We start from the raw sequence: 18,107 nt of genomic DNA on the forward strand, positions 1-18,107 counted from the left end.
CACAGTGGGTCAAGCACACAGCGGGCCACGCACACAGCGGGCCAAGCACACAGTGGGCCACGCACAAGCACACAGTGGGCCATGCACACAGCGGACTAAGCACACAATGGGCCACGCACACAGCGGGCCGCGCACACAGCGGGCCGCGCACAGAGTGGGCCAAGCACATAGTGGGCCACGCACACAGTGGCCCGTGAGATCCGGCAAATCAAGGGAAACACCTGCCTCCCACAGGCTCAGCCCTCGCAGGGACTCTCTCTGTTGCTGCCTCTCACCTGGCCCTGCCGGCCCGGGGGCTGCTTCTTCCGTCCACGCCGAGCCGGGCAGTACAGGTGACCCCGAGAGCCCCTGTTCTCAGGCCCCGAGGACCCTGTGCAAACACCGCTGCAGCTCCGACCCCCACTGGCGGGCGCCCACCCTCCCTGCCTGGCATTCCAGCACCAGCACTTGCTGACCCCAACTTTTTAATTTTGGGGCTTTTCCACCTCCCCTCAAACCACCCGGTGAACCACACTGCTCCCAGTTCCCGGGACCTACGCCACACTCGGGTCTCTTCACCTCTGCCCTGCGTGGCCCGCCCGTCAGCCAGGCTCCACCTGGGTAGCCCTGACCCACCCTCTAAGACCGACTGCAAAACGGCTCTTTTTGAGAGACCCACCCCCGCCCCCAACCCAGCAAATTTATCCCCTTTTCCTCTGCTTTGCACTGCTCTGCACAAACTCCTCTCTGCGTTAATTGTGTTGTTTTACAATTAGTTGGAGGTTTCTCTCTGTATGGCCACCTAATGCTGGGCACTTGGCCAGGATTCACGGCTTGCTTACACCATTGTCCACGCAGCATGTCCACAGCACTGTGCTGGGCACGGGGCCTCGGTGTCGGATGAGGGGCTGAGTGTCTCCGCTTCTCAGAACTTGGAGTCCGTGAAAGAATGTGTCTAAGCACCAAGTCGTTGCTACTCAACGTCTAGTGCTTGGTGGAGCCTCGTCAGCACCTGGAAGCTTGTTAGAAAACGGGTCTCAGACCCCCCTGTCCCAGGAGTCGGAAGCTGCACGCTGGTCCCAGGGGAGTGGGTGCCTTACAGCACGGGGGTCCCTGAGGTCCGAAAGGTTGGCGGCCGCTGCCTTGCAGAGTGAAAGCATTTCTCTCTGATTCTCTGCTCGGTCCTCACCAGGCCTTTCTGGCTCTTCTCAACCCTGGCCCCGTTCCCCCGGCCTGGCTGTGGGTGCCAGGTCTGGGAGCCCAGGAGGCTGATCGCACCGAGTTCCCAGGCTAGCCCCGGCTGGATGAAACGAATGTGCTGGAGACAGGAGTGGCCTTGAGGGCTGAGGGCTGGCTCCGCTGGCAGGTGGGAGGGGACAGTGGTAGAGGAGGGAGTCTGGGCAGCTTCCAGATCGCAGCCAGCTCTGCAGGGCCAGGCAGAGGCAGTTGGGTCTGCCTGGATAATTAGGGTTCCCACTGAAGATTGCACACGAACTTTCGGGAGGGTCTGGGAGTAGATGCTGGGGCAGCTCGAGGCCTGGCCTGGAAGGGAAGCAGGCCGCCTGCTCTTGGCCGGAGAGGGGCCAGGGCCCCTGCCTCGCCCCTCAGCGGGTGGAGGCGGCAGAGGCCAGGGCTGGAGCGGCTGATGGGGCTGGTGAGAGGGGGGGATTTGATGTGGCTTCCGTGAGGCCGCGGGGAACCGGCCCTGAGTGTGCAGCGTGGGCCCCTCCGTGTCTCACACCCAGTCCCTTTTGAGTGCTCCGAGGGGTGGCCCCCAGGCCGCAGCGGATGCAGGTGAACTGGACTTGAAGCTGAGCTCCCAACACTGGTCAGGGTGCCTCTGCCCACCACTCCTGGGCGTTGGGGCGCCATCTGCTCCCAGACCCTTCCCAGCCTCCCTCCTGAAAGTTAATGTGCAATCTTCAGTGGGAACCCTAATTACCACCCAGGCCGAGGTGAGCACAGGGCAGGGTCGTAAGGGCTCCCCACTCGGGGTTCCCGGCCCACCTCGTAGCCGGATCCACCTCCCCAGGAAGGTTGGCACTGGAGGTCAGGACCAGAACCTGTGGCGGAGGCAGGGTTCGTTGGAAAGATAAGAATGTGGGGGAAAGTAGAAGCCGCCGGAAATGAGGAAGACCGAATATGCGATGGTTGACTCCTACAAGCCACGTGCGGAGCCGGCCGGGGCGGAGCAGGGCTGCCGAGGACAGGACTGGGTGAACATCACTCCCTCGTAGCGTTGTCAGGGGTCGGAGTGACTCGGTGGCACGGAGCATCACGTGTGGAAGAGGCCCGGGTCAGCAGGTGCGGGCCCCGGGCCAGGAGCCGGGCATGGCTCGCCTGCTCCTTCACTCTGGGTGACTTTGGCAAGGCCCTGCTTTCCTTCAGCCCGATGCCCTCCGCGCTGCGGAGTTGGTGCCTGAGAATTCCCTGGGGTGTGAACGAAGTCCAGCGCCCAAGTCCCATGTCAGACCAACTGTATCAACATTACTAGGGCTGGGGTCTGAGGGTTGGGTTGCTTTAAGCTCCTCGGGTGATTTTAATGGGTACCCGGGACCGGGATCCCCAATCTGAGAGCCCGTAGGCTGACAGGCTGGGAGGAACTCTGCCTGTTGAGTCTGCTTGCCTCTTGGTCCAGAGAGTCCATCTCTTAGCCTTTGTCAGACGTCATTAAGTCATTCAACAAACATTTATCGGACACCTACCATCTGTCGGGCGCTCAGTAGTAACTGAGACAGGCACAGACTGTTCTAGTTCGCACAGTGGGGAGCGGGAGAGACGGTCTGTTAGAGCCTGTGAGCCTTAGTCCGAGACCTTGTAATTCCAGGAGGGGCACCGCCCTCCCCTGCAGCCCTCATCCCTCCCGGCAGATTGCAGACCTGACCTTGGCTTCCATTTCATTGTGATTTCCCTGGCCTGTGCCCGAGGCAGGGGCTTGGCTCAGCTGGGCCAACCCATGCAGCTAATATACACTGAGTGGCCAGCTTATTATGATCTCTGAACGCATAATAAATAATCTGGCCACTCAGTGTGTGTGTGTGTGTGTGTGTGTGTGTGTGTGTGTATGTGTGTGTGTATATTAGAGGCCCGGTGCATGAATTCGTGCATGGGTGGGGTCCGGCCAGCCTGGCCAGGGGGAGGGGACATGGGCGGTTGGCCGGCCTGCCTGCCTGCTGGTCGAACTCCTGGTCGAGGGGACAATTTGCATATTAGCCTTTTATTATATAGGATATACACTGAGTGGCCAGATTATTATGGGTTCAGAGGTCATCATAATCTGGCCACTCAGTGTATACTTGATGGAGTAAATCTGAAAAACTCAAAAATTACCTGTAACACCACTGCGACGTGCTGTCACTCCCTGTCTGTGGACCTTTTAGCCTTTTCACCCACACAAATAGCACTTCCTGCCCACAGGTCTCCGTGTCCTGTCTGTCGGGGGGGGGGGGGGCATGTATTTCCGTGCCAGCACCCCGTGGCCAGGCTGCACAGCGTCCCGGGGCGCGAGCACCTAGATTTGTCTGTGCTGGGCATTCAGGTGGCTCCTCAGGTTTTGCCTTTACAGACAGCACTGAACATCCCGTTCGGGACATGCCCGGACACTCGCCCAGTTATTCTCAGGATGAATTCCTGGAAGTGGGATTCCGAGGCCAAAGGGAAGGCACACTTGTACCCCACAGGCTCTCTAACCCCCGTGTTTCTCTGGCGGTGGAGGTGGTGGGAATGGGGACCCTGTGCCCAGGGCCCATGACCCACTTCACGCACAGTTGGAGTCTCGTACTAGGGGTGTGGGGAGTAAGACCAGCCTCTGCCCTGGAGGTTGGGTGTGCGATCAGGGGAGGGGGGAGGGGGGAGGGGGGAGGGGGGTGGATTCAGGCCCCAGGTTCCGCCGTGGGCTCGGGGACCCAGGCTGCGCACGCCTGGCTCCTCCTGCTGTAGCCACTTGCTCGCTCTGCCCTGCCCTGCATTCCTGACCCCACGTCCCCTCCTGGGCGGGTGGGGCAGTGGCTGGGGTTGGGGGTGGAGTGATGTGCTGAATTTTAGGGTGGGGCCACCAGCTTTCTGCTCTCGGCCTAGGGGGAGGTTTCCGGGTTTCGATTAACCCCTGAGCACAGGACTGGTGTTCCTGGGTCCACCCCCAGGCCTGATGGCCCTGCTTCACCCCATGTGGGGCTGGGGTGTCCTCCCTGGAAGGAGGCCTGGGGAGGGGAGGAGCGCAGAGCCCCCATCTCTGGTGTGTCCGTCACAGGTGAGCCCGGAGCCCCCGAGGGTCACGCTGGTCCTTCCGGGAGTGGCAGTGGTGCCAGTATTTGCAGTGAGGGCCTGGCTCAGGGAGGCTGGTGAGCAGGGCCACAGAGCAGGGTCTTCAGACTGGGGGCTGCGGGGCCTTTCCCACCAGGGACCGTGGCACAGAAGTGAGCCTGGGCCTTGGCCACAGCGAGCTGGGCTGGGGCGGGAGCTGGGGCTGGGGCGGGGGCACAGTGCAGAGCGGTTCCCACTTGGGCACAGGCTGGAGGGACTCCTTGAGGGGCTGGGGCGGGGGGATGATCACAGTGGTGGGTGAAGCTGTGTGCGGCTGGCAGGTGGGCAGAGCCAGGAGAGGGGGGACCCTAAATCTCAGTCTGGGGGCAGCTGCAGGTGCTGGGGACACCTGTGCACATTTGGTTTGCAAATCACTGTCAGCCAGCCAACCGCACCCCTCCCCCAGCCGGCAGGGGAGCCTTGCTCCCAGGGTGTGGGCCTAGAAGTGGGTGACATGGGGCACGGAGGGAGAGCCAGTCTGGTCCCGGAGCCGGAGCGGGGAGCGTTCGCAGCGCTTTTCCAGCTGGCTCTGGCTCTGACCGCCACTTGGGCCCCTCACCGCCAGCCTGAGGCATGAATGTGACTCAGGAAAGTAGAGAGCCGTCTAGAACACCATATGCCCACATTTTAGACTCTACAATTTGGCATATTTTCTGCACCTCCTTTTTACTGAAGTATTTTCTGGTATTACACACATTGTATGTTTTCACCTCTAAATACTTCATTTACACCTCTAAGAAGCCCTATCTGGTTTAGCTCAGTGGCTAGAGCAGTGATGGGCAACCTTTTGAGCTTGGTGTGTCAAACTTCGCCAGAAAACTGAGCATAACTCGGGTAGTGTGTCACTTTGAGGAAAAAACATTATTTCGCAAAGGTTTCATCCTCAGGAGCAGCAAATGTTTCATCCTCGGCATGCGGCCGCATGTCATCAGAAATGGCTACGCGTGTCAGTGCTGACACGCGTGTCATAGGTTCGCCATCACTGGGCTAGAGCATTGGCCCAAGCACTGAAGGGTATCGGGTTCGATTCCAGGCAAGGGCATGTACCTTCGTTGCAGGCTCGATCCCTGTGCGGGAGGCAACCAGTTGATGTGTCTCTCTCACATTGATGTTTCTCTCTCTCTCTTTCTCCCCCCTCCCTCCCTTCCACACGCTCTAAAAACCAATGGAAAAATATCCTCGGGTGAGGATTAACAAAATAAATAAATAAAAATGACATCTCTGAGAAGTAAGGATGTGTCCCTGTGTTTCCATGATGCTGTTATCACACCAGTTCATAATTCCCAGCAGCATCGATGCCCAGTCACAGCCACGAGTGCCCCTTTGTCCTCTGTCTGTGACCACTGGTTTCTTTAGTTCCGGACCCAACCAGGGTACACGTGTGAATTTAATTCTGACGCCTCCTAAATGCCCTTTCTTCTAAAACAGTGCCCTGCCCCCCGCCCTGCCCCACCGAGACACCGCGTCCCGAACAGGCGGGGTGCGCTGCAGACCGGGCACTTTCTGGGTTTGTCAGGGCTGCGTTGCCCCGAGCTCTGCGGCGGCCTGGAGCGGGCGGGGTGCGCCTCTGTGGGCCGGGCGGGCTGGGTCCGGCTCCTGGTGATGGAGGGCAGGAGAGAGGCTGTGTGAGGCCAGGGCTGGCTGGGTGGTCCCTGGTTGCACCCTTTGCTGCCTCAGCTTCCCCTTTGTCTCTCCTGCTCCCTGTCCTGCTCCTCGTTGGCCTGACAGATGCATCTTCCCATCCCGGCAGCCCTGCCGAGACCCCGGACTCGCCAGCGGCCACCCAATCCTGAGCCAGAAATGCAGGCCTGAGGCCTGGCAGTGCCTGAGGCCTGGCTCACTGTCAGGGACCTTTATTTCTGTTGGGCCAAGGTTAGTCCTTGGCTCCCTCCATTCCTCACGGGAGAACCTTTTGGGGTCTCTGAGTGGCGGCTTTTGGTCCGGTCCTTTCAGCCGTAAGCTCTGCAGCAATGAGAACTGGTGTTGAACGTGCACATACAGCCGGGCGGCCCGGGCGGCCCGGAGGGGGGGGGGGGGTCCCTGGTAAGAAAGAGGGGGGTCAAGTGCATGGATGTCTGCGCAGGACTGCTGAAAGGACTGCTGAAGTCCATTTCTTTTCTCTGATGAGCCAGGGACCCCAGCCATGAAGCTGGGTTCCTGTCCCTACATTCCTCCCCATCCCACCTAGTGGGTGTGCCTTGGGGTATTTGGAGAAGGGGACTCCAAGGGCCCCACTGGCCACCAGCCAATCCCAGTGTTCAGACAGTGCCGGGAGGGAGTGCCCGAGAGGGTGGTGGCCAGCGCCCTGGGCTGAGGTCAGGAGACTGGGGTCTGGAGCTGGCTGCTCCTCCCCAGCCCCCCCCCCCCTTCCATGCCTCAGGTTCTGAGCTGGATTGGGGGGACGGGATGTCTGGGGTCCCTTGGGCATTTGCCCAATCTGTGATTCCTGCTCCAGTGGCCGCTCAGCTGGGGCCTGGCAGGGCAGGCTTTGCTTCAGGCCCCTCTGATCTGATGGTCACCCACCCCACTCCTAGCTCCTCCCCGCTCCTTATCTAATCTTTCTGACAGCACTGGCCCGCCCCAGGCCTTGGCTCCTTCTGGGTCTCAAAGTCCACCCTGGGCAGAATGGGGCCACCCAGGCCCCTGCACACAGCTACCGTTGTCTCTCCCTCAGACCGGGGTGCAGACCCCATGGGCAGTCGGGCACAGCGCCCTCCTTCATGCCCTCCTTGAGTAGAGTTGTCCACCAGCTCCTCTGAGGGTCTCAAGGGGCGGGTGCAAGGGTGTAGGCCAGGCTGCTGTCCGCGGGCACTTGGCGCGGTGGGTAGGAGCTTCTCGAGGGTAGGGACCACGCCCCCGGCGCATCGCCTGCTCCCAGTGAGGTTGGTGAGTGGAGGGCTGGTGCCCTCTGCTCTGTGAGCCTCACCCTGGATGTGGTGAGAACGGCATGAGTCCTGGATGCAAAAACGACCCATAAAGTAGGACGTGCTCCCCACATTGGAGGAGCAGCTCTCTTGTGACCGAGGCTGGGGTGCCACCGGCCTTAGAGGAGGTGGGGGTGGGGGAGGGGGATCTCTACAGGAGCTAAGCCAGCCTTGAAGGTGGCCCAGCAGGACGGGCATCAGCAGAGGTGGGGGCATCAGCAGAGGTGGGACGGCGAGGTCCGTGGGCTGGCGGAGCATGGGAGGAGCCTTCCCTGGACCTTGGGCGGAGGCAGGTGCTCGGAGGGGGTTGAAGTGGGGCCAGCTCCCCCGGATGGAGGACTCGGTCTGGTTACAGCGCCAGGTGCCTAAGAGGCTGAGGCCGAGCACCTGGGACGAGCTAGTTTCACAAACACAGATGCTCTGTGAGCAGGGAGCTACTGCCCGGGACACGGGTGCCACCAGGTGGGGAGGGGTCCCCCGGGCGACCCTCTGCAGGTGGCACGGTGCCCACCCAGGTCATGGGTGCGCCTGGTCAAGGCCCAGCGTCTGGTCTGCGACTGGCAGTCCAGGCAGGCCTGGCCACGGCTGCACTGGGCGTCGCGTGTGGGGAGGCGGTCATTGGGGCACTGGGTGGGGTGTGTGTGTGTGAGAGAGTGTTGTGTGTGTGTGTGTGTGTGTGTGTGTGTGTGTGTGAGAGTGTGTGTGACTGTGAGTATGTGTGTGTGAGTGGGGGGCGGGATCTGGGAGGGGGCGGCGTGCTAGGCGACCACAATGCTAACCTGGGTCCACCTGGGACAGAAGTCCTGGCCTTGCCCTCCGAGGCTCCCCTTCATCAAAACTTACCCACCTGGCCCTGACGGGTGTGGCTCAGTGGATAGAGCGTCAGCCTGCGGACTGAAGGGTCCTGGGTTCGATTCTGATCAAGGGCACATGCCTAGGTTGCTGGCTCGATCCTTAGTAGGGGGCGTGCAGGAGGCAGCCGATCAATGATTCTCTCTCATCATTGATGTTTCTCTCTCTCCCCTCTCCCTTCCTCTCTGACATCAATAAAAATGTATTAAAAACACACACAACAAAAAAACTTACCAGTTTGGTGTCCTCTGCTCTCAGCTCCCTGGACTGCCCATCTGATAACGACTTTCCTGCTTGCCAGTTAAAGGCTCCATGCAACGCCCCTCCCGCCCACTCCACCCCTGCCCACTCCACCCCTGCCCACTCCACCCCTGCCCACTCCACCCCTGCCCGATAGCACCTTGGTGGGAAGCCCAGCCCTGAGGGAGCAGGGAGGGCTGGAGGGGAGGTGGCCCTGGGCCGTGGAGGGACCTCTGCGCTCTTAGCCTATTGCCGATGGCTGCCATCTTTGCCTACAGGCCGGTGGGGGTTGCCCTGGCACCAAGTGGGAAATAAAAGGCGAAGGCGCAAGGTGCCACCCCTAGAGGTCCCTGGGAAGGTGCAGACGCAGCCCAGAGTTCCCAGGCGATGCTGAGGCTGCTAGTCCGGCCCGGGAGGACGGGGTGTGGAGTGTGGGAGCCCGAGGAACCTCTGCAAGCCCCACTCTGGACCTTGTTCTCCTGATGCCTGGGGAGCCCCACACGGCGTCTCCGTTCGGCCCCTCCGACCGTTCGGCCCCTCCGACCGGCCGGCCGTTTCTGTCCCCTCTGGGCTGTGGGTCGGGGATCCCAACCTCATTTGAAATTCTCCTCTGCCCAGTCGCCCCCCTTTCTAAGTGGCCTTCCCTTCGCTTGCAAAATGCTCTCCAGACCCCGGGGCGCTGGGAGGGGCTTCAGAAGCTGTGCCCGAGTGGGCGGGGCCAGGCGGGCTTGTGGGGGGGGGGATTGCACTCAGCGGCACCTGCATTCGCAGGGCTTTCCTGCGAGTGTGCAGGCAGGGCGTCCCCAGGGGAGGGGGTCCGGCACGGGGTGGGGCTCGCCTCTGACAGGGACTCTCTGAGGAGGGGCCTCCACAAGGCCTTGTGCATGTCAAGATGGGGGCTGGGCGCTGCCCTGGGTGCCAGGACCCGGCCAAGGCTCTCCCCCTCCCCCACCAAAACTTCTCCTCCTAGATAAGGGCTTTGCTAAGAGACGACCAGCTAATCTGATTCACGAATGTCTTACAGGAAATTCTATGAATTATTCAAGGCTCTGCACAGCCCTGCCTGTTCTTTCACACCTTTGACGATTGGCCAGCCTCTGACCTCTCCCTTCCCTGGTGCCCACGAAATCCACAGCGGGTGCCGCCTGTTGGCACCAATGCATATTCCTTATGTCATTAACTTTTCTGCGTCTGTGACTGCCTTCCCAACAGGATCTGAACTCCCGAGGCAGGGACCTTATCTTTGGCTTCTCATGTACTTCCCTCAGCAGCTGCTAAATGAATTAACTCACTCCGTACGCGGTTCCCGGTGCCTGCGCTCGCCAGGCGGTGGTCTGGATGCCGGGACACAGACACATCCTTGTCCTCATGCACCTTCCACCCGTGAGGCTGGGGTGACAGGACCCAAAATAAATAGTACAACACAGCAGGCGGTGGCGGTGGGTGCGGGGGGAACAGCGAGGCAGCGAAGTGGAGGGAGCGTGGGAAAGAGCCGTCTACAATTTTGAAAAGGGGGCTGGGGAGGGTGTCCAGGGGGACGGGGGATTTGAGCCAAGGTCTGAGGGAGGTGAGGGAGGGAGCCCCGAGGGCACCTGGGGGCCTTCGGTTCAGGCGGAGGGAAGAGGCAGAGCCAGATGCCCAGGAAGGTTTGTGGGGCCCGGGGGAGGGCTGTGGCTGGAGCAGGGGGGCGAGGGGAGAGGGAGGAGACGGAGTCCGAGAGGCGAGGGGTCTTTCCGGCCATTTGGGTTTGGTTTGTGCTCTGAGAGGAATGGTTCTAGAGTTCTGAGCAGAGGACGGCCCTGATTTGCCTTACCTTTTGTTTTTTATTTTTCTAAATATATTTTTATTGATTTCAGAGAGGAGGGGAGAGATAGAAACATCCATGATGAGAGAGAATCACTGATTGCCTGCCTCCTGCAGGCTCCACACTGGGGATGGAGCCCACAACTCCGGCATGTGCCCTGACCGGGAATCAAACCATGACCTCCTGGTTCATAGGTCGATGCTCACCACTGAGCCACGCCGGCCGGGCTTGACTCACTAGTAGTTTTTAAAGAGACCCCGCAGCCCTGGCCCGGCAGCGCCGGTGGCGAGAGCAGCCTCTGGATACACAGGCGGCAGGTTTCACCCCGGTCAGGGCACGTACAAGACTCAGCCGATGAGTGCACGGAGGAGCGGAACGACAAGTCTGTGTCTCCCTCCCCCGCCCCTCTGCTGCTGTGTGTGGGGGGGGGGGGGGGAGGGGGGAAGGGAGGGGACTGGCAGGAGACCAGGGAAGAGGCAGTTACAGAAATCGGTGAGGGCTGGTGGGCCCATGGGGAGGTGGGGACCGGGATGCAGTCGGGTTCTGCACGCGTCCTGGGGGGCCCTCGGGGCTCCCCAGCAGAGCAGGTGTGAGGGGTGAGTGGGAGAGGGGAGCCAGGACTGGCCCAAGGTGTTTGCCCCAGGAGGGATGGCCTGGGACGGGAGGACTTCGGGAGGCGCCCATGTGGGCCGCAGACAGACCAGGAGCTCAGTTTTGAACCTCAGGGGAGGCAGCGAGACCTCTGAGCCGGCCTTTGGGGACGAGGGCCGGCAGAGGGGGCGCAGGGTCAACAGTGAGTGTAAGGGGTGCTTTGAAGCATGAGAGTGGCTGAAGTGACCAAGGGCTGAGAGCAGGTGGAGAAGGGGAGAGAGCCGAGGATGGCCCCTGCTGGCGGCTGGGGCGGGGAGGGAGACAGCCGCCCTCACTGGGATGTCCGCAGTTCCCTGCCCCGCACCTGCTCAGGTCCGCCCGGCCGGCTTCAGAGCCCAGCTCTGCTGCTTGCGGGCCTTGTGTCCCTCGCCAGATGGTCTAACATCTCCGTGCTCTGGCTTCTTTGCCTGCAAAATGCAAATAATAGCAAAGCCGGTTTAGAAAATTAAAAAGCGATATAGGGAGACATGGGGAATAAAGCCTGCTTGCTGTTATTACCGCGGACCACACTGCTGGTGATGCCGAAGGGGAACACTGGGTCCTGTCTTCGGGGGACTCGGTGTGGACACAGGAAGTAGCTGCCACAGGAAGAGACCTGCAGCAGGAGCGGCCAGGACCGGGTGCGGTGGGGACACTGGGGAGGGAGGCCCCGGCGGGGGGAGGCACTGGCCAAGGACTCCTCACAGAGTAGGGCAGTGGTCGGCAAACTCATTAGTCAACAGAGCAAATATCAACAGTACAACGATTGAAATTCTTTTGAGAGCCGAAAACTGACTTCTGCGTATGTGCCACGTAGTTTCAATCACACTGTATGTGGTATTTTGTGGAAGAGCCACACTCAAGGGGCCAAAGAGCCGCATGTGGTTCGCGAGCCACAGTTTGCCGACCACTGGAGTGGGGGAAGAGGGCTGAGTGTGGGAGAATGAACAGAGCTTGGTACGCCCAGGGCGTGGAGGGGAGCCAGGGTGGGCTACGAGTGAAGGGCAGTGCAGGCTGCCAAGACCATCTCTGTACAGAGGAGAGCTCCAGGGACTGTGGGATCAACTGGAGGTTTAGCACAGCTGGAGCAAGGAGGTGGTGAGGTTAGCCAGGGAGGTCAGATCACAAAAGGTCTTGTTAGCCAAACTAAGGAGGGGAGGAGCAGAAGGAGGCTTTAGAATCAGATGTGTGACTTCAGGCAAATTATTTAACTTTTTTTTGACACGAAAAATTCACTCTTTTGCTCTGGCCATTTAGAGCGTCGACCAAGCACCGAAGGGTCACAGGTTCAATTCCCGGTCAAGGTCACAGGTTCAATTCCCGGTCAAGGGCACGTCCCTGGGCTGCAGAATGGTTCTCCCACCCCAGTTGGGCACTTGCAGGAGGCAACCAATTGATGTCTCTCTCACATCAATGTTTCTCTCTCTCTCTCTCCCTCTCTTTTCTTCTCTCCCTCCTTTCTTCCCCTCTTCCTTCCACTCTCTCTAAAAGTCAATGGAAAAAATATCCTTGGGTGAGGATTATCTACAACAAAAATTCACTCTTTTATTTTGGAAAAAAAATTAGGCTAAAATTAGAAGACTAAAGGTAAATTTCTTAAACATTATCCGGACAAATCAACAAGATTTGTAGTACCTATTTCTGGCACTAATATACACAAAAGGTTATACCTTGCCTGTTATGCATATTTAACTTCTAAACCCAGTTTTCTCATATGTAAAATGTACAATGACTAGCCCTTGTGGGGAAGTGGGCGAGAATTCAGAAGTAAGAATTGTGAAGTGCTGAAATACAGTCGGTCTCTGAAATGGTGGGTTATCATCATTGCTTTATTCTAGAGGTTGGGGTGGCTTTGAAGACTTTTAAATATAGGAATGGATGGATGGATGGATGGATGGATGGATGGGTGGTGGGTGGGTGGATGAATGAGTGGTGGGTGGATGAATGAGTGGTGGGTGGATGAATGAGTGGTGGGTGGATGAATGAGTAGTGGGTGTGTGGGTGGGTGGGTGGATGGATGGGTGGGTGGGTGGTGGATGGATGGGTGGGTGGTGGGTGGATGGATGAGTTGTGGGTGGGATGGGGTGGGTGGTGGGTGGGTGGGTGGGTGGATGGGTGGGTGGTGGGTGGGTGGATGAGTTGTGGGTGGGTGGGTGGTGGGTGGATGGATGAGTTGTGGGTGGGTGGTGGGTGGATGGATGGGTGGGTGGTGGGTGGATGGATGAGTTGTGGGTGGGTGGTGGGTGGATGGATGAGTTGTGGGTGGGATGGGGTGGGTGGGTGGTGGGTGGATGGATGAGTTGTGGGTGGGATTGGGTGGTGGGTGGATGGATGAGTTGTGGGTGGGATGGGGTGGGTGGTGGATGGGGTGGGTGGGTGGTGGGTGGATGTCCTCCAGAGATTTAGGATTACCCCAGCCGTGGCTGTAGGGGGGACTCTAGGCCCACGGCGGCCAAAGAGTGGGGATGAAATGGGCCTGACGGGTGGGAAGGCGCAGACGTGTTCTGTCTGTGAGGCCCAGAGGCTTGTTCCTCTGGTTGGTGTCTCATGAGCTTCTCTGTGCATCTGTCTCAGTCCTCCGGCCTGTTTCCTCCCTGTGTGTCTTTTTGTCTCTTTTTGTCTTTCCCGTCTCTCTCCCTCCCTTGCTCCCTCTCTCTCCCTCCCTTGCTCCCTCTCTCCCTCCCTTGCTCCCTCTCTCTCCCTCCCTTGCTCCCTCTCTCTCCCTCCCTTGCTCCCTCTCTCTCCCTCCCTTGCTCCCTCTCTCTCCCTCCCTTGCTCCCTCTCTCCCCCTCCCTTGCTCCCTCTCTCCCTCCCTTGCTCCCTCTCTCCCTCCCTTGCTCCCTCTCTCTCCCTCCCTTGCTCCCTCTCTCTCCCTCCCTTGCTCCCTCTCCCCCTCCCTTGCTCCATCTCTCCCCCTCCCTTGCTCGGTCTCTCCCCCTCCCTTGCTCGGTCTCTCTCTCTTGCTCCCTCTCTCCCTCCTCCATCACCCACCGCCCTTTCAGGTCTGTGCACTGGGGTCGGCTTGTGACAGGAGTTACGTCCACGTGTGTGACAGCCCAGGCTCCAGTGGGGGGAGGGGGTACATCTTCTTGCTTTTCCTGGGGGCTCCCCCATCTCCACTCCAAGAGGTCTTGCCTTTCACCAGGGAAGGGGATGACTCGATGGTGAGGGCGATTGTGAGGGCGGTGGGTGCGGGTTCATCGGAGGCCTCCCTGGCGTCCTGGAATCCCGCCTGCGGGAGGGCTGTGGGGAGCTGGGTCTCTCTCCTCCCGCTGACCCAGCTGCCTTGTCCCCAGGCTGGTGGATGACCGCTGTGTGGTGGAGCCCGCGGCTGGGGACCTGGACAACCCCCCCAAGAAGTTCCGAGGTAAGACCTCCACTCCCACTGCAAGCTCCCCTCCCAGGCTGCTGAGGCCTGGACCGACGGAGTCTTTCCGCCCCAATGGGTCCCAGAGGCCTGCGGGTCAGACAAGGCTGCTCGGAGCCCTCCACTGCCCAATGCAGAGCCCGCCTGGCGCAGACCTCTTCCCTGCGGGTCCCCGGGGCCACGCCCACCTCTTGGGCACTCCCACTCCTGGCCCGCCCGGCTCCCCACCAGCCACAGGGCTTTCTTTGTCTGTGCCTGGGCGGTTTTGGGGGCAACTGGGGAGGAAGAGAATTTCCCCAGGCGCCAGGAGGCCAGGGTGAGAGCCCTTCTCTGTGAGTCTCTCATCGCGCTGGTCCTGATGGGCTCCAGGCCCCCCTCCTGCCCGGCTGTGTCCTCAGCCCTGGCCCCCAGGAGGACTCCTGCCGCGGGAGCTGGTGGAGCCCAGTCCTGGCTCTGCTGTCACCCTGGGCAAGGGCCTTCCCTCTCGGCCTCCGGCCTCCGTGGCCGTGGTCGGAGGGCTCCTCAGCTCCGCCCCGACGGCCGCAGGGCCCTGGCGAGGATGGGAGATGCCCAGCCAGGGAAGGTGTTATTGTGATCACCGGTGAGGCTGAGCCAGCCAGACGGCTCCTGGCTCCTGGCTCCTGGGCGGGGCAGGGCGGGCGCGGGCAGGAACACGCCTGGCCAGGCCCTGCCCCTCTTCTGCCCACGAGCTGCTCCTCCCGGGGGATGAGCTCAGTTGTCCCGGAGAGGGGTGCTGGGAGGGGAGCGGGATTTAAGCTGACCCTGTGGCAGCCTTGCCTGCCTGGGCCTTGCCCATCCATGGAGTGCAGAGAAGAGGGGGTTCCTCCCAGCCCGCAGAGGGCCCCCATGTCTACTGTTGAGCTCCCGCTTCCATCATGGGCCTGAGTGGGGGCTTTGCTTGGGAGTCTCAGGGGACACGTCTGGGTCTGGGGAGCGGCCTGTGGCACTGGCCTTTCCTCACCACCCAGACCCCTGTGCCCCGCACCCTCTCGCTCATGCCCTTCCCCTGGGCTCGTATCCCTTCCAGCCTTCCAGCTGCACCGGCCTCCCGCGGGTCCTCACAGGTGTCAGCCACGCCCCACCCACCCTGCGCCTTTGCACCTGCTGTTCCCTCTGCCCGCAGGTTCTTCCCAGTACCCACACGGCCCCGCTCCCCGCGGCTTCAGGGCTCATATCCTCGGTGGGACATTCTCTGACCTCCCCGCAATCTCCCCCACTGCTTCCTTCTCTCCTTAGCGTGCATCTGGCCTACCGCTGCATGTGTTCAGTTATTCATGCACCGGCCGCTCCTGCCCCCGCCCCCGCCCCGGCCCCGGCCGCCTCTCTCAGGCCCGGCCGCTCTGGGTCTTGTTGGCCTCGAGGGCCCTGGGCCCGGGTTCTGGGGACTTTGGGGGTTGGTGCAGGCCTCCTGCGTGAGGTGCAGCGCTGAGCACGCCTGCCCTGGGCCCTGGGGTGCTGAGTGGGGAGGGAAAGGAACGCGGTCGCTCCTCAGCCCGAATCAGGAGGGCTTTGAAGCCGCTGCAGCCGAGGGGTTTAGGCAAAGGCTGGGCAGAACTGAGTAGGCGAGAGCGGTGAGGGTCCCGGGTGGCTGTGAGGCAGAGGGGGCTGGAGGGAGAGGTGTGTGCGCAGCTCTGCGCTGGGTCCGGCGCTGACACAGGGTGTGGCAGAGGCAGATTTGCCGGAGTGTTTCAGCGGACAGAGTTTGGGCCACTTAGCAGAACAAATGCTCCTTTGACTCCCTGCCCTCCTCCCCTCACTCCTTCCCGCTCCTCCCCTCTCTTCCTCCCCCTTTTCCTGTGCACAGGCCCTCCCCAGGGTCCCCGGCTGCACGCTGCCGCCTCTGCGCCCGCCAGCTCCCTGGGGTGGAATAGGGGACTCATCCTCCCGCCCTCTGCGCCCAGGTCCCGCCGCCCTCTGCGCCCAGGTCCCGCCGGTGGGGAGGGAGGCAGAGGTCCCTCGTGGCTGGCGGGTCCCAGGCGGAGCGTTAGAGCTTAGGCAGGAGGACTCCCACCTTCAGGTCTGAGGCTGAAGCCCAGAGAAGAGACGCGTGGAGCTTGGCCTCCGACCCAGAGTCTGGCTCTCTGTCCCCGCCCCGGGAGGTCCCAGCCAGGCGTGGGGCTGTGGCTAGAGGCGGGCGGGGATGGCTGCTTCCCAGGCCACCTGGGACTGCGGGCTGTCCCTCCTCCTCCAGAGCCGACTCCCTTCACCTGCTGCTGGAGACCCCGGGCTGGGCCGGCCGAGCCCGCGGCCCCACCTGCTCCACCAGCGCCCGATGCGCCGTGTTTGTGGGCTCCGCGCTAGCCATCTTCCGGAGCCATGCCGTGCCCCAGCATGTTCTGCGAATTCTTTCCAGAGTCTGCAGGGCCTTGGAGGCCGGGCTGCTGCTGCCCAGCGTGCAGGGCGCCCATGCCCTCTGCTGTGCTCCAGGTCTTGGGGTTGTGGCTGCTCGCAGCTGTGTGCTGCTGCCCCCGCCCGAGCCCTTTCCTCCTCCTGCAGCTGGGGCCCCGTGACCCGCACCCCCACCTCCCCACCTCAGGGAAGCTCGGCGCTCACAGCCCAGCTACAGGGAGCCCAGGAAAGTGTGTGAGGCCTGACCCTCCGGCACTGCTGGGGCAGGTGCTGGGGAGGGTGATGAGGTGCTGGCAGGCTGGGTCCCCCTCCCCCACCCTAGCCTCTGCTCTACCTTCCATTTTCCAAGCTCAGTGTATTGTAATTTTTATTATTAAGACATCAGCTCTACATAGGAGCACACACCCATGTACCCACTGCTGCGCTCTACCAGGTCTTTCCTCCACGCTGACTGCAGATCTTCTCATCTGTAAAGAGAAGCCCCCCAGTCTCCCCTCTTTCCCCCCCACCCGCCCTGGGCAAATGCTCTCAGAACACGCAGACACTGGCGTGGGTCCTTCGGGCCTGCGTCCTGCCGCGAATACCTGGGCTGTCCCAGGATGATACAGGGACTGCGCCCCGCTTTCCCGCCTGTTAAAGGTCGCCTCCCTGCCCACCTGCTCCTCCGGCTGCGCTGTTTTTGAGAGCCGTCCGTGATGACGCCTGTGGCCAGCCCATCTGTTTAATTGCTGTGTAATAATACTCTGCCCGAGCCAGCTGCCAGCCGCGCAGGTTCCCTGTTGACGGCCACTCAGCTCATTCCCAGCTGTGGTCACGGCCGGCGCTGCTGCGGCGAGCGGGCGCTTGCGCACGAGCCAGGGCCGCTGGGTGTGTCCCGAGGAGGGGTCCTGTGGGGGGAAAGGCCCTGCTGCCCTCCGTCGGGCTGTGCCTGTCACCCCCGTCGCCCTGCGTACCCCCCCCCCCTCGCCCCACCCGGCCCTGCTCCCTTGGTGGGTCCGCTGGTGTGAAACGGATCTCACTGTGGCTTCATTTGCATTCCCCTGACTACTACTGAGATCCAGCATCTTTTCATGTGTTGACTTGCCACTTAGAAATTTGTTCTTAATTTTTTTCTTTTTATAAAAGTAACACAGTCCAGCCGGCTTATTGGTTGAGTGTCGACCTATGAACCAGGAGGTCACAGGTTCGATTCCCAGCCAAGGCACATGCCCGAGTCGCCAGCTCGGGCCCCGTAGGGAGCTGGTGAAATCAGTAAAAACATGTTTAAAAAACGTAATGCAAAGACGAGCTCCAGGATGAGATGGAAGCAGTGCCCGCCCATCCTCACTCGCCCTCGCTGCCCCCACCCGCCCAGCCCCTCTCAGGGACAGCCACGTAGAAAAGCTGGGAGGTAAGTTAATCGTCCAGGTCAAACCTCAGAGCATCGTGCCAGACACACGGAGAGCCTCCCTCCCACGACTGTCCCTCCAGGCCGCCCCCCCCTTCGTCTCTCCTGGTCCCGGTGTCCTTCATGAAATACAGACATGTGTTCACATGACCACTCTTTCCTTACACAGAGGTGGCATCCTATGTACCCTATGCTATGCTTTGCTGTTTTTACTTCATACATGTTACTGTGGAGCGATCCTACTGGAGATCT

The 18,107-nt window shown here is 61.0% G+C and overlaps 1 protein-coding gene across 1 annotated transcript in view; it reads left to right on the top strand.

The window, feature by feature from the left end:
- The window catches only part of ITPR3 (inositol 1,4,5-trisphosphate receptor type 3), a 67,145-nt gene that overhangs the window by 2,282 nt on the left and 46,756 nt on the right, over positions 1 to 18,107 (top strand). Inside the window, exon 2 of the mRNA XM_054721937.1 lies at positions 14,028 to 14,098. Within this exon, the coding sequence (XP_054577912.1) occupies positions 14,028 to 14,098 (71 nt within the window). The remainder of the gene's footprint in view (positions 1 to 14,027; positions 14,099 to 18,107) is intronic.

The sequence above is a fragment of the Eptesicus fuscus genome, chromosome 10 (assembly GCF_027574615.1).
Source record: "Eptesicus fuscus isolate TK198812 chromosome 10, DD_ASM_mEF_20220401, whole genome shotgun sequence".
NCBI lineage: Eukaryota > Metazoa > Chordata > Mammalia > Chiroptera > Vespertilionidae > Eptesicus > Eptesicus fuscus.